This window comes from Equus przewalskii, chromosome X (assembly GCF_037783145.1).
Source record: "Equus przewalskii isolate Varuska chromosome X, EquPr2, whole genome shotgun sequence".
Lineage (NCBI taxonomy): Eukaryota > Metazoa > Chordata > Mammalia > Perissodactyla > Equidae > Equus > Equus przewalskii.
The window spans coordinates 109432851-109448650 of NC_091863.1; the positions used below are offsets into that span (position 1 = coordinate 109432851).

Sequence of the window (15800 nt, forward strand, 5' to 3'; positions counted from 1 at the left end):
ACTTACAAATGTGTGTGACCTTAAGCAAATTTCTTTGCCTTCTGAGCTTTACTTTCTTCACCACTAAAATGAAAAAACATACCGTCTACCTCTCAGAGCCATTTCTGGGTTAAATGGGATAGCATTCATGAAGAATACATTATATCACCCAGCATACAGCAGGTGCTCAGTGCATGGAGGCTATTATCCCACCTCCGTTCAAGCCGTTGAGGTGGCACCTAGTCCACCTGATGTAAGGCTGGGTGTGGTCAAATGAGAGGACAGAGGAAATGTATATTCCGCTCTTCATATTTGAACCTAGCAACCATTTTTATTTTGGCTAGAATACTTCTCTCCACAACCATGTGGGTTCTCTCCCCCAGCATCAGCTCCAGCACATAGGCTTGTTTTTTACTGGCATGGCCCTAGGAAGCCCCTTTTGAAGCCCCTCCTCATTTTCAGCCCCTCACTGTACTCCGACAAGCTCTGCTTGTTCTGGGAAGGCCTGGAAAATGGGAACTGGAAAGGCAAAACAGAACCAGATCTTAAAACTAAGTAAGACTTGGAGACAATGTGGTCAAAGAGAAGATGAAGTATGGGTGGGTCAAGGTGATGTTCAGAAATGATTCCAGGGACGCAGCCAGTCTGCCATAGTGTACTCCTTAGTTATGGTTCAGTGCACTTCTTGAGGGACAAGGTGTGCCTTGTACGTTTTTAAAGGAGCCAAGCTAATCCAGATATCCACTTTAATTTACTCAGCAGCACAACCCAACCACAAGTGTAGTGTGGCTGTTGTATCTCTAAATTGCCAACCAAAATATATGAGAATGTCCCCTGGATATCTGGTCTGAGATTGTGTGTGTGGGGGGGGTCTGAACCTATCACTCTTCTACTAAAAATCTGAAATAATATCTTATTGCCTATTGCATTAAATGCAATCTCAGCACACAGTATTCAAATATCTTCCACAAATTGACCTCAACCTACCTCGCCAGGCTTATTTCATCTTGCTTCCCTATTCACACCCACACTTCAGCCAAACTGGACTGTTTATTCCCTGAACATGCCCCCACACACTCCCACCCCTGTGTCTTTACTGTTTATTTTTATTTATGACTTCTTCTCTGTCCTCCATCTCTATCTACTGAAATCCTTGAGAGTCTCTCTGAAAAAAATTGACTCCCACGAATCCTTTCCTGGTCCCTCAACTCTCTTCCAACTAGATGTGATCTCCCTTCCTTCTGAAACGTGATAGAATTTACTTTCTACCTCACTTGTAGCATGGAGGCTAGCTTGAGCCTAGGATGTTGCCCTTGCTGGAGTCAGACATGCTAGTCAGTCGGGTAAATTGGGGGAACGATGGCGGAGCTGAGGGCCTCCGAGGAGATAAATCCTCCTGGGAGGAGGAATAACAAAGTGTGACAGAGCTGACTCAGGCACATAGCCCAAGTCCTCACTAGGAAGCGGTGAGCTGGAGTACAAAATGATGGCTGTTATCTTAATCTGGCCCGGTCCGGCCTCCCTGGATGCATGCCCATGTCCTATCCAGGGACTTATTTGCATCCAGGGAGGAGTCTTATTCGCATTCAAAGGGAATGAGATTCCGAACCCCTCTTCTGAACACAGCCTACTGAGGTTCAAAGGCATAAACGATGTCTAATGGCCTGGGATGGTCCTGAATAAGGCCAAATTACAGAGAAGGAACAAGGGGAAGGTGCTCTGAGAGGAGACTTTCCATGGAAGGAGAATGAAGATGGGTGATGCACACTGAGAATCAGGGTCCGGGTCACTGGAAGGGTCTGGTTTAGGACATGCAGTCATCCTGGATGTCTCGTGGATGCTCCTCAAAGGAAAGAGCTGCTTATAAACCATAAAGTTAGAATCTTTAGGGGCCCAGGCAGTCTTTCTTCAAGACACTTCTGACCTGAGTCTACAGAACAGAGATAACACCTTGAGAAACCATCTTGATGAAGATGGGTCAGGTCAGCATTCTGTGCTGGAACCACTTAAGCTGGTGCCTTTATTAGGGCCACCTCTGTTTGATGGGGATGATAGTTAAGAACACAGACTCTGGAACCAGCTACCTGGGTTCAACAGCTTCCTCATATGTAAGTGGGGATAATTTGAATCAGTCAACTGCGAGCAGCAAGTGGGACCTTGCTGTTAGCAGTTGTGAAGTCCATTTCTAAGAGGCAAGATTAAGTCGCCAGTAATCCAGCAGACTGGATTGACTGATTTGCGCAGAGTGACATGGAGACTGTAGGGCAGAGTGTGGGGCACCCAGTGGAGCAGCAACAGTGCCAGTGGGAATATACTTGTTCATGAGCACAGGGAAGACCTATGAGAGACCTTGAAGGATTAAACAATTGCCACTGATGGTAGAACAACCTTAGTCCCAAACTACAGGTAAGATCACCATCCTTAGGGGCTGCCAGAAGTGCTTGAGGTAGAAAGACTTTGCAAGGAGCTGAAGATCCTGTGTGAGCAAGTGTGTGTAGCAGCCAGCGAAATTCAGGTTTTCTGGTTATTTGTGTCCCTACTTTATCTCTCTCATTAAGTTCTTTGGGGATGAGTGCTGAGTTCTACTCATCTCAGTATCTCCCAAAAGCCTGAGCCCTAGTCCTGGCAGAATGCTGTGGGGCAGAGTCTGATGCCCGGTGGAGCAGCAGCAGTGCCAGTGAGGGCAGACTTGTTCCCAGCACAGGTGAGACTCCCCCACCCCACCATTCCTAGCACTAGAAATGTCTTACAAATCTCTATCCTGCAACAGCATCTAGCCCAGGGCTTACTATTTTTTTCCCCTAATTTTGGGCTTTCTTGAGGTATAATTTACATACCATCAATTCACCTATTTTCAGTATACAGTTTGGGTTTCAATAAATTTATACAGTCGTGCAACCATCATCACACCACATCGTTTTAGACCACTTCCATCATCCCCAAGTTTTCCCTTGTGCTCCGTAGCAGTCGTCCTTGCCCCAACTCTAGACCCAGGCAACCACTGACATGCCTTTCATAACTATAGTTTTTCCCTTTCTAGAAATTTCACATTCAGGAATCATACAGAGTATCGGGTGTTTTTCATTGCATACGTTTGAGATTCATCCATGTTGCAACATGTATCAATAGTGTGTTCTTATTTGTGATTAGTGACAAGTGTGAACTCATAAGAGTTTAGTGCTGATATGTAGGAAAACCAACTCTTCCAAATTATTCCAATCCTACAGTAAAAGTGAGAGGGGAATAATAAAAATGCATTTAATCATTTGTGTCTCTGATAATATGCAATTTCCAGTTTGCAAGAGACACCATTTTTATTTGGGACAATTCCCACTACAAATCATAGACCATGAAAGGATTTCATGTTGCTAACTAAAGAGCCACAAAATGGTTTATGTCTCATAAAGAAGTAAAATTGATAACCAATGAACTGGATTTAAAAAATAGTTTGTTCTTTTTTATTGTTGAGTAGTATTGTATTATATGGATAAGCCACACTTTGTCTACCCAGTTGCTAACTGATGGACATTTAGGTTATTTCCAGTTTGTTTCTATGAAAAATGCTTCCATGTACATTTACATACAAGTCTTTGTGTGGACATATATTTTAATTTATCTTGGGAAGATACTTAGGAGCAGAATTATGGGGCCGTATGGTAAGTGTATGGTCTTTATTGATTTGAAGAACACTGACAGGGATTAACCTATAGGAGGCTGAACGTAAACCCTGTGGGAATGGGACACATAGTCAGGGGTATATGAGGGAATTCAAGGAAAAGGGAGGAGAGAGGTAGAATGCACTAAGAGACGAATTCATCTACTTCATAATTTGTACCTCAATATTCAGGAAGGCTAAACATTTTATCTGATGCAAAACTGCCTCAATCTATTATCATTGTAGAAGTTCACACTGGCCACAGCATACAATATTGGGCATGTGTGAGTGGACAAGTACCATGATCAGGGCATCTATCAAGGCACCTACATTTGAACAGCCTGCACGGTTGTCCCCTTTTAGGGAGCCATTAAGTTCAATCATGACAAGAATTTGATTTAACAAGAAATTCTACTTAAATGATCCTATTGGAATTTCTACTCTTTGTAGAGCCTCCCATTGCATAATTTGTATTTATTCTGCCTGTCTCTGCAGAAGCCATTCTGAATAGTAGTCTCCCCTTGAAACACAAAACTGTACTAATAAAGTTTTGGGGCAAGAAATTATGAGGGAGAACAGAGGACTCTGTGACAAGAGGAATCAGTATTACATAGATCTAAATACACCCACAAGTCAAATTGTGTCCTCTTAAAATTGATCTAACCCAGTTAATTAATAACAAAGAAATCCATCCTGCTTCCCAGAACGAGAGTATTAAAAAAGGGACCTCTGAAATTAGAGACTGACTTATAGACTGAGAATTCTAGTTATTCACTTTTCAGTTTTCAAATATACAAACAGAATTTTTGCTTGAGTTGTGGGCAAAGTTTATCCACTTCATCTTTCTCCTATTGAAAAGGTCACCCCAAGCACCCTGGGCGATGTGAGCATACGTACCCAAGAGTTCAGTAGATCTGGCTTACCAGGGACTGAGATATATAGCGGGATTGTTGAAGTATCCATCACATTACAAAATTCCATTTTCTCTAATGAAGACCCACAGAAATATCTCTTTGATCTCAATATCAGCAAAAGCCATGCTTCTCTGGAAAGACTGAATTATTTCATGCTACATAAGTGGTTCTCGGAGGGTAGTCCCTGACCAGCAGCACCACATTCACCTGGGAGCTTGTTAGAAATGCAGATGTGCAGGCCCTAAAGGAGACCTGCCAAACTAGAAACTCCGGAAGTGAGACCCAGCAATCCATGTTTTGATAAGCTTTCCTGGTCACTGTGACGAAGCCAAAATTTGGGAACCACTGTCCTGTGGAACTGATGGCTGAGGACCTTGGAGCCAAATTTGCAGCCTCTCTCTAGCAACTGTTTTCTAATCCCTTGTCCCACCACCTCAGAGGCAGAGAAGAGTTCTTCAACACCCTAACATCCCAAGCTCCTTGGAGATTTAAGAAAGATTTTACGAACGCTAACTGAATTGGACTGAACCAGGAAACCCAACTTCAGAAAACTGGTAATTTACTTGTTCGATGTCCAATACTTCCTTTGCGTTAAAAGTCTGCATTAGGATTGTATTATAACTGCTTAATCTATAACCAGATAGTTGATTTTGAAAACTTTGGATGATAATATTGACCAGTTATGCACTGAAAACAACAACAAAAAATCTCATCATTTTGTATAGGCTAAGTGCCCTGCAACTTTAACTACAAATGATTCAACACGGTTATGTTTTGTGGGTGAATTATAAGGTAAAAGAAGTAGATATAAAGGCAGATGCATTTAAATTATCTATTAAGATTTGTTCGTTAGCCTGGAAATTTCTTGTTCTTTGGTTAATAAAACATGCAGAAAACCTAAGTCCACAGTGCCGAATGAGCAAATATGGCTCACTGTCAGGAACTGAGTGTTTTCCAGCTCTTGTCACTGATTACTAACCGTTCCGAATCCAGAGAGAACCTGTTTCATTTCAGCTCTGCTACCAAGTACCTGTGTGACCTTGCAATGAGATACCGTCCCCCTCTGAACCTCATTTCTGCCTCTGAAGAAACAGAGGATTTGATTTCATCATCTCTAAGGTCACTTCCATGTCTGATATTCTGGGATTCTGGAATTACAGAGATCCAAGAACACCACTCCTCTCTCCTGACCCCCTCTGATCGGATGGAAGTGGGAGGAGGAAAGGCACCCTGGTGGCTGCAGCCTGATGAAAGCGTCCCTGAGATCTTTGGAATTCAGATAATTTTGGAAATCACACGGAAGCCTTTGTTTCTTACTAAACAGCGCTGTGTGGCCAGCAGCCAAGGTGTGAATGGGGACCTGCTGTTTGCTCTCTGCTAAACGATACACAGGGATCCCCGAGAGATTTTATCATTAGCTTTGTGAGAACAAGATATGAACAGTACAGAGCCGTTTTCTGCAGAGATGATCTTAAAGGGCCAGCCCAGTGCATGAAATTACTTAAGTATATATACTGAAAAGCTAAGGGATTTGGGCTTATCCAAACATTCCTCCTCCCCAATCCCACCAAAGACAGTTATTTAGCTGAGTAAATCCAGCTCTGGAGATCATTTCATAAAGGGTAGAGGATAGGTGTGGTTTAGGGGGCCCAAATGAACCAGATAATTGATTCAATTCATCCAGTTCACTTTCCCTGTAGAATTTATTGCACCTATGCTGTCAGCACAAAGAGCAATCTTTGTTCGCTCCTCCTGTTCATTGGCTGGCCAAATACTTTGCTGTGTTTCATTTCACTTTCCAGACTAACTCTGATATGGATGTATTCATAGACACCTTACTACACAAAGTTTCTCCTAGCTGAGAGATTATCCTGTGAGTTTGCTCCTTTCAGAGAATATTTCCTAGCAGGTTATATTATTAAATGCCTTCAAACTGCTGGCCTCCCACGCCCAAACAACACCACACCCCACATACATACACATAAATCATATACTTACATTTTCTGTAACAAGGAGCTTTTTTTGGCTGGAACTAAGGTAATTGTTTTAATTTTCTGCTTCCTTCAATTGATGTGAACGTTATCCACATGCCCATCATCTCTGGAGTAACCCATGGTATGTCCTCATTTGAAAAGAATGATTTTCATTCTTATAAGTCCTTTTGTGACAGGACTGCAAGCAGTGTTCTGTATTATTTTGTTTTGGAATAAGGCAGGTTCATTTTACCCATTTTAAAAGAGAGAGACCCTAAACAGCGTTTACAAAAAGAAATGGCATTACAACAGACAGCCAAACAGGAAAAAACTGTTTTATTAGGACATTTAGGACACAGCAACTGGTGGCTTGCCTAGATTTTTCATCTCTTAAAGGTTGCTTGGATAGTGTGCAGCACGGCCCTGCGCATATGCACAGAGCTGGGAACTACCACGTGTCAGAGCCGGGTGATAAGCCCAGGTCACCTGAATTATTCCTCCTTGGACGTGACATCAGCCCTGCCAAAGAGGGAATGATTACTTGCTTCAGCAGCTCTCAGATATTAAATCCAAAGGAGTGGATTCAAGTTTGGGTTTCAGGGGACAGACGTACTTATTTATCATGTAAAAGAAAATGCATTAGACCGTCTTCCGGATGGCAGAGAAATGAATGAGTTCTGGGAGAAAACTCACAACATCTGTATAGAACTTCATGCTCAGATATGGAAACAGAGTGATTCTAAGGAACAATAGGCGTTATTTTATAATATCTAGTTATTCATAAGGTTCCCCAACAGGGAAGAACAAGCAACTGCAGAGCATTTCCCAGAACCCCCTCCTTATGTCACAGCAACGCCAATAAAACTCCTCCACCTCCCACTCTTCAGTGCCAGATCGGTGAGCATTTAGCCAAGCATGCTGGGAGACACAGAACAACTGAAGGCAAGGAGTATCCGGATGTCTTGAATCTGCTTGCCATTCTGCTCTGTTCTTCTGCCATCTCGTTACTAGACGTTGGCATTAGACGTGACAATCAACTCCATTTGAACTGAGCAGAAGAAATATTAAAGGCATAATCTTCAGAAGAAATGTCTCAGAGACAGCCTCAGTCACCTAATGAGACTTTAATTTCGATCACAAATGACACAGAATCATCAAGCTCTGTTGTTCCTAATGATAACACAAAAAAAGGACGGACCGGAGACAACTCTCCAGGAATAGAAGCATTGTGTGCCATCTACATCACTTATGCTGTGATCATTTCAGTGGGCATCCTTGGAAATGCTATTCTCATCAAAGTCTTTTTCAAGACCAAATCCATGCAAACAGTTCCCAATATTTTCATCACCAGCCTGGCTTTTGGAGATCTTTTACTTCTGCTAACTTGTGTGCCAGTCGATGCAACACACTACCTTGCAGAAGGATGGCTGTTCGGAAGAATTGGCTGTAAGGTGCTCTCCTTCATCCGGCTCACTTCTGTTGGTGTATCAGTGTTCACGTTAACAATTCTCAGCGCTGACAGGTGGGTTTCTTTTCTCGGTTATATTTGCCAGCATGTGAAATTAGGCAAAAAGAAAGGAAAGCTTGTACTTAGCATTCACTGGCTACTATTCTGCTTTCCTCACACTCTATAACCTGGATGTAAGATTGGAAAATTGAAGGGGGGGGCATTTTAAATAAAAGTTGGGGTAATAACGTTAAAATTCTTATGTTAGAATCGGAGGAGAGGTTGAAATTGTATGTTTTAGGGGTAATTTATTCTCTTTGAAATGTAATTGTTTGCTTGAAAGAATACTGAATCGTGTTTTCTCTCCCCAGTTTATTAAGCAAGGCAAATTGTTCCAGGTGTAAAAGAAAAACAATTCATGCTTTATACATTAGTGCAGCCTAGTGGTGCAATATTGTCAACATTAAAACATCAGCATAGGTGTGAAATTGACCACATATGCATTACTGTCGACTGGAAGAATGGTAAAAAGATATATGCATCTAATTTATTTGAAATTCATCACATTAATTAATGTCAGGAAAACGGTGAGGTTTTCAGCTTCCTGGTAACTCAGTATAATGTCATCTCTTAATTGTATCTGTTTTCTCTATAGGCATTCACTTACATTCTCGTTTCCAGAGAAATAAATTAATCCTGGCTGCCTGTTGAAGCTCTATGGACAGAGCGTATGAGAACCTCTGGCAGTCAGGGTGCTCAGGCTCTCTTAGGATGTTCTCAGTCTCTGTACTGCATTTTTTGGTGTTCCTATTGTAGAATGATAACTGTGAAAGCATAAAAAAATTGAGGCTCCAAATGTTAAAAGTGATGCTTGAAAAAGCCTGCAAGAAGCCTGTAAGTAATCCATGCCTGGCACTACCAGAAGGAATAGCTTCTTCAGATTCTGGCATCCGAGAGGAGGAAAAGCTTTCCCTGGGTCTTTCATGGGCTTTTGCTTTAACTGGTTTTATCGTGTATTTGCAGGCAGATTTACTTAGAGGATGTCGATTTTCAGGTGGATGTGTCAGAATCAGGAGGTCTTTTTGCTTGGGCACAGGGCTTCTGATTTCCCCCTTGCCTTGCCCTAAATCGACCTACAGATCGGCTTGGGCAAGAAATGAGCACTTATGAACAGGGAAGAAATTAACCCCCTCCTCGTTACTGCATAAACTCACGGAACTCTTTTCCAGGAAGGTTGATGACTGCTCACTCATGAAGACAGGAGAATTAGGTTTAACATCAGTCACTTACACAAAAAGGAAGTCTTTTAGAACACAAGGTGATACACAGGTAACGAATTCCTCTCAATCACACAAAATCATGCTGGAAAATATTTACCAGTCCTACATAGAGGATCTACACATAAAATTATAAAATTGCAAATCTGGAATATGTCATATTGGTGAATAAGGGAAAAGGTGATTAGCATAAATAAAAAATACTGGGATGTGTTACGTGTATTTGAAACCATAACCAAGTCCAGTTGGTTCGTGTGGACTTGATTATATACACATGGATAGGAGGTAGAACTAGATGCCACTAAGGTCACTTGTAATCCTAAGATTCTGTAATTCTGATACTTATTTTGCCCTTTGCCTATGATTCTGTGTTTCTAGATACAAGGCAGTTGTGAAGCCCCTGGAGCGACAGCCCTCCAATGCCATCCTGAAGACCTGTGCCAAAGCTGGCTGCGTCTGGATCGTGTCTATGATAATTGCTCTACCAGAGGCTATATTTTCCAATGTTTATACTTTTCAAGATCCCAACAGAAACAGGACATTTGAAGCGTGTGCCTCTTATCCTGTTTCTGAGAGGCTCCTGCAAGAGATACACTCTCTGCTCTGCTTCTTGGTGTTCTACCTTATTCCACTCTCTATCATCTCTGTCTATTATTCCTTGATTGCGAGAACGCTTTACAAAAGCACCTTGAACATACCGACCGAGGAACAAAGCCATGCTCGCAAGCAGGTACGTATTCATAGGACTCATGCGTGAATTTGAGGTAAAATTCCGACTTTTGCACCTGTGAGCATTAAATGCAACAGCAATATAATATTTTTGTCATGGTCATGGTCTCTGGAGTCTCTCAGACCCGAGATTTAATTCCAGCTCTATCACACACTAGCTGAGCAAGATACTTAACCTCTTTGAGCCTCAGTTTCCTCATTTGTAAAATGAAGATGGGGACTGGAATGATATAGATGAAACGCTTAGCATATTTCCTGGTGCATAGTAAGCATTCAATAAGTAGTAGGACTACTATCATTAGAAAGGGGATGCTGAAGTTTGGGAGCAGTCAAAATGATGTATCCCATGGAATAGTGAGGAACAGCGCACAAAGTGAGCCTGTAAAGTGAAGCGTCTTTTGTTTTAGAAAGTGTAACAGGCTGAGAAATACACAGGATGATAGAACTGGCAGGAAGCCATAATATTGTTCAATACAAACCACTTGCACACACACGAGTAAACTGAGGTCTTGAGGGATGAAGTGCCAGTGGCAAGGGAACACCGGGACACAGAAACTTCATTAAGATCATTGCAAGAGCCAGGTGTGCTCTCCCCTCACAAATAGGAACAGAATAAAAAGAATGTTGCCAACACATTCTTCCATTTGACTAACAAAACAAAATGAAACAGGATTTCTATCTTTCTTGGGGGAGAGGCGATGATTCCATTTGCTTCTTGACCAGTACATGGAGAGCTCAGGGCCTTTTTGGGGACCTAGTCTACTTGGTTGGTTCAGTCGTGGTGCTCAGGAGGCTAAAGCTGCATATTTAATGTCCATGTGAACACTTATCTTTGCTCTATCTGTGCCCACAGGCATTGTCTTCACTTAATCCGGTTCATTTCTCTTATTAAGGGGTGTAAGCAGGATTATTTTCACATATGAGGGATGGCACGTTGGTCTTTATTCCTTTGACTATATAGTTAGAATTCCTCTAGGTTAAAAACAATTTTAGGTACCAACTTGGCAACTTTCATAAAGCCCAGAAGAATATCCTACTCTAGTCAGCCTCTGCTGTGGCAGTGAAAGCAGTTTTCTCTAGGATCTCTCTATTTTTTTTTAATTAAATTAAATTTTCAAGAATTCCACCACACTCCTTGAGATAATTGGAGACACCCTAGAGTATCTCAGAACCAGGGGTGAGAGTCTCTGAATTAGAGCTAATGAGACCAAGATCACGGGTTACCACGCCAATTAACTTACCGCATTCTATACCCACAGGCTGCCTTCCTGCACATCCCATCCAGTTATCTTACAAACGCATGTTCAAAGGGACACCAGCCTGTTAACTGTAAATTTCTATGTTAATCTAGAGAATGGCTTTTTAAAATCTCTGCCAGCTAAACGATTTTTTTTTTTTTTTGCCATGTTTCTTCCCTCCTATAGATTGAATCCCGGAAGAGAATTGCCAAGACGGTGTTAGTGCTGGTGGCTCTGTTTGCTCTCTGCTGGTTGCCAAATCACCTCCTGTACCTCTACCGTTCCTTCACTTATCAAACCTACATGGATCCTTCCGCCGTTCATTTTCTCGTCACCATTTTCTCTCGGGTCCTGGCATTCAGCAATTCTTGTGTAAACCCCTTCGCTCTTTATTGGCTGAGCAAAACCTTCCAGCAGCATTTTAAAGCTCAGTTGTTCTGCTGCAAGGCAGAGGTGCCCGACCCCGCTCCTGCAGATGCCACTCTCAACAGCCTGGCTGTGATGGGAAGGGTCCCGGGGGCTGCTAGCACGCAGGTGTCTGAAATTAGTGTGACCTGGTTCACTGGGTGTAGTATGGAGAAGGAAGATGACAGAGTCTAGCTTTTCAATTAAAAAGGGTCTTTTTCCTGCCAGCGTGTGTATCCGACTCTGAGCTGCGCGTAGGTGTATGGTGTCAGGATTTGTGTTGTTTGTGAATTGTGCTGAAATCTTAGGAGTGAGGGATCCTTATAAGTAAGAGACAAACCAAGATTTTCTTCAACGTACAAACATTAACGTTATTGGGCTCGCTAAATAAAGTGAAGCCTCACTCGCTGTACAAAGACATGTTTGTATATGTCAGTGGGTAGTAAGGCAGGTTGAATAGGAGGGAAGGTAAAATAAACAAGATGACACTTAAAAATCTAATTTGTTTCCATCACATCTATGATGCTTTCAATTTCTCATATACTCCTGTGAGTTGCATAAAACTGTGTTTGTGTTTATTACGTGACGTAGATCTAGAGATTATACTTTGCATATGAAAAGGGGATCAAAGAGAGATAAAACATCTCTTCTACCATTTTCTTAAAAAATAAAATCCTAAAAAATAAACCTTCACAGGTTTTTGGACTGCCCTTTTCCATTAATCTCTATTCCACTGTAACTAAAGCTGTGCATTGCAATGAAAGTGTGTTGGGGTCAGCGAGGATAAAGTACAATACTGAGTGAGGATCTGGGGCAGGCTGCCGCCTTACTGGGTCAACACTTACGGACTTAACGTAACTACTAGCATTGATTGATAATTGGGCAAAGTTATCTTTCAGAAATATGGCGAATAACTTGCCTTATTCACAGGCAGAATAAATGGCCACGTATATGGTGTCATTTGAGGGCTCCAGGGAAGGACCCCTGTCAAAAAATGCGTGAGCCCCCAGTGTCTGAAATTCTTCCTCTAAGGAAATTCACTTCTTTCTGGTAAGCAGTGCCCTCTTTCTAAAAAATGCAGAAGTACCACAGGAAATCCCTAACACCTGAGCTTGCAGCTGTTGCGAGACCCTCTTCCTGCTCGACTTCATTCAACTCAGTGGGTGCCTCGAACCCGTAAGAGTATGACCTAATTAGTCTCTGCCCTTGGAAATCAGATGGAAGGTTCTGATTTTCTCTCCTCTGCTCGTACTTGCTGATGCTATAAGCTTGTTAATAATTGTTATTTCAAACAACTGTTGTCAACAGATGTGTTAGATTCAGATTTGTGGTTTCAGAAAATGTTTTCTTGAGGCAAATTAGAGCATATGTTTGGCACTATAGGTAGTTAACTTTGTATTTCAAAAACTTGATTTTGGGGTGTGCTTTTGGTAGTTTTGAGCTTTCTTTAAATGGCTTGTGTAGTTGTGAACTTTTGCTAATGATGTGGCTCAAAAAGGGGATATATATTAACACTAGACTTTACATTTCTGTAAAATTGGTTTACTCAAAGTGGGGGGTGTTAGTATTGTATTCGTATTGTTTTAAGTTGGACATTGTAATAAGAGGGGGAAATAAATATATGTGAAATAAAGTTTTAAATGACTAATTTTATATTCTAAAAACAATCCTTCCGACAGAATGTAACTGAGAACCCATTTAACTCGAAGTTTAAGTGATTTTCAAGTCACCAAACTCCAAAATATTTTACCATTTTCCTCACTCTGGGTAAAAATTACATCTTTACTCTCCTAAGCATAACATTTTAGAAATAACTTGGTAAAAGTACCAGATTACAAAAGCCAAGAGCGCCTTTTAGTAGTTGATAAAAGTAGAGGTCAAAGAACCTTCATTTTCTTCATGCTCCGTAATCCCTAGGTGACTTAGGGATCTGATATAAAATAATTCCCTAGGGCCGGCGCAGCGGTTAAGTTCACACCTTCTGCTTCAGTGGCCTGGGGTTCGCCGGTTCGGATCCCAGGTGCGGACGTGGCACTGCTTAGCAAGCCATGCTGTGGTAGGCGTCCCACATATAATGTAGAGGAAGATGGGCACAGATGTTAGCTCAGGGCCAGTATTCCTCAGCAACAAGAGGAGGATTGGCGGCAGATGTTATCTTAAGGCTAATCTTCCTCAAAAAATAAATAAATACATAAATAATATAATTCCCTAAATGGTTTCACAGGGCATCAACCTCCCATCCAGAGCTGGGGAATTAAGATTAAAATTTGTGGCTTTGTTGGAGGGGGTAGTCTCTTTTTTTAACAGATTATCTTTGTCAGCACTAACCTTAAAAGTAGGCCCCAATATTCACGCTTTCTTTCACCCTGTCTATTGTGGTGCCAGAAATGTTACTCTGCAAGGTTTCATTTCTTTGGAGAAGGTCCTACATGGCTGGAGAGGTGGGACACATGAAAAACAAATTTTGTATACTTCTCAATTTTGCTCAGGGTCTGCCCTGACCCAAGGCTTAGAATAATGGACCATAATAATAAGCTACAAAGCAGGAAAACAAAGCCACAAACTTAGGTACAACCATAACGTCTGATGGGCAAGTCTTTGTCATTGAAGTTGAAAGCACTACAAAACATTTAACACGGCCATACCTACTGAAAATAGCAAATTTAGGTTTAAAGAATTTCTGCAGTTATAACCATCTTAAGTCAGGGATCCATCAATCTTGTTGTCAAACAGAATTACTTTTATTTCCACTAAGTCTTGAGATTACAGGAAGTGAGGATAGGAAAATTCCCAGAGTGAGCACGAATGGGCCATTAAAAATTAAAAAATCTAGTTTGGTATAGTTTAGTAGTTTTCCAGACAGAGTTCCTAGGCCAGGTAGGTGACTTCTCTGGCCATGCGATCTCTGCTTTTGTAGGTTACTGTATTTTTATCCACTAAGAAGGCCTCGGCCTATTAGGCCAGGAGTACAGCACAGATCACCCCTTACAGAGGTCAAAGAGAGAAGAATGAAGAGGAGATCCACAGAGAAGCCGGCTGTCTCGGTTCTGGGACAGGTTCACCTTCTGGGTCCAGTGGCCCTTGTGCGGCCCATCTACGTTCTAGCCTGGAGTTTCAGGAGCTACTCCTATCTTTATAAAAATAAAGGTCCCTCCTTTTCGCTTGTTACCTTGAGTGTTTCTGTAACTTGCAAAAAAGCTTGAAAAACACGGGTTACAAAGACAGAGATGCTTCCAGATTTCCTCAGTCACTAGGGAGTTAATTCTATGAATACACAGGGAAATAACAACAAACAGGAACCAGGCCTCATAGAGACAATAGCATCGTAAAAAAAAAAAAAAAAAACAAACCTGTCAGGTCTCATGGCCAAAGAGAAGGCCATTGTAGCTACAAGTGTGCTGAGCTCCCAATTCCACTGCTCCACTATGATGGCGCCTCAGTGAGCCTCTCACTGCCTCAGCTTTTCCTCTCAGCCCTGGGGCACCCCTCCACCGCAGGCCTGTTCTACTTATTACCTTCCCTGTGTGGGCCTCCCTGCTTCTGTGCTGCCCTGACCATGTCTGTTCCATACTCATTCCTCTGCCTGGGAGAGGCTCTTATTGGCTCCATTCGTCCAATTTAGTCTAGAATGCACAGCTACCCTGCCAGGTCCCCTCACAGGCCTCTGGACAGACTTTGGGTCAGGGTGGCTGGGTCACATGGGACCTAGGCTTAGGGAACCTTTTTGGCGACCTGCTCAGAAGGGCCCACAGATCCAGCAGGCATTCTGAGTGTCGTGCGCAATAGGGCTGTGTAGCACATTATCACCTAAGCTGTGAACTCACTCAGGAACAAAATGGGAGCCCAATAACACATGGCTGAAAACAGCTGTATGTTATTTTTGGAACCAACAAGAAATATTTAGCAATGGTTAAATGAACCAAATAAAACTGATGTTATCTATATTATAAAAACGCAGGCAAGGTCAGTTGTCCAAGTCCCCAGCAGAACAAGAACTTCATGCAAACAAAATGTAACTGAAAAAAAACAACCCCCAAACTCAACCTACTATTTAAAAATCGTTGTTACTCTATTCACACAGCTAGTATTTGGGGAGTTAGGATTTTCTAGAACCCATACTCAACCGCTATGTTTAGAAGCAAAGGTCACTAGAACAGCAAAAATAATTTCTTCTGGGAAGCTT

The 15800-nt window shown here is 42.0% G+C and overlaps 1 protein-coding gene across 1 annotated transcript; it reads left to right on the forward strand.

Annotated features, from left to right (window-relative positions):
• Positions 1–7068: 7068 nt before the first annotated feature.
• On the forward strand, positions 7069–13250 carry BRS3 (bombesin receptor subtype 3). Its single transcript, XM_008511010.2, has 3 exons — positions 7069–8043; positions 9624–9975; positions 11399–13250. The coding sequence occupies exons 1-3, from the start codon at positions 7610–7612 to the stop codon at positions 11810–11812; spliced, it is 1200 nt and encodes a 399-aa protein (XP_008509232.2). The 5' UTR covers positions 7069–7609; the 3' UTR covers positions 11813–13250.
• Positions 13251–15800: the final 2550 nt, after the last annotated feature.

Excerpts from the sequence above, each read along its gene's own strand:
- BRS3 (XM_008511010.2), top strand. The coding sequence starts at position 7,610 with ATGTCTCAGAGACAGCCTCAGTCACCTAATGAGACTTTAATTTCGATC. Across the intron at positions 8,044-9,623 it reads ACAATTCTCAGCGCTGACAG|ATACAAGGCAGTTGTGAAGC; the intron begins GTGGGTTTCTTT and ends CTGTGTTTCTAG. Across the intron at positions 9,976-11,398 it reads AAAGCCATGCTCGCAAGCAG|ATTGAATCCCGGAAGAGAAT; the intron begins GTACGTATTCAT and ends TCCCTCCTATAG.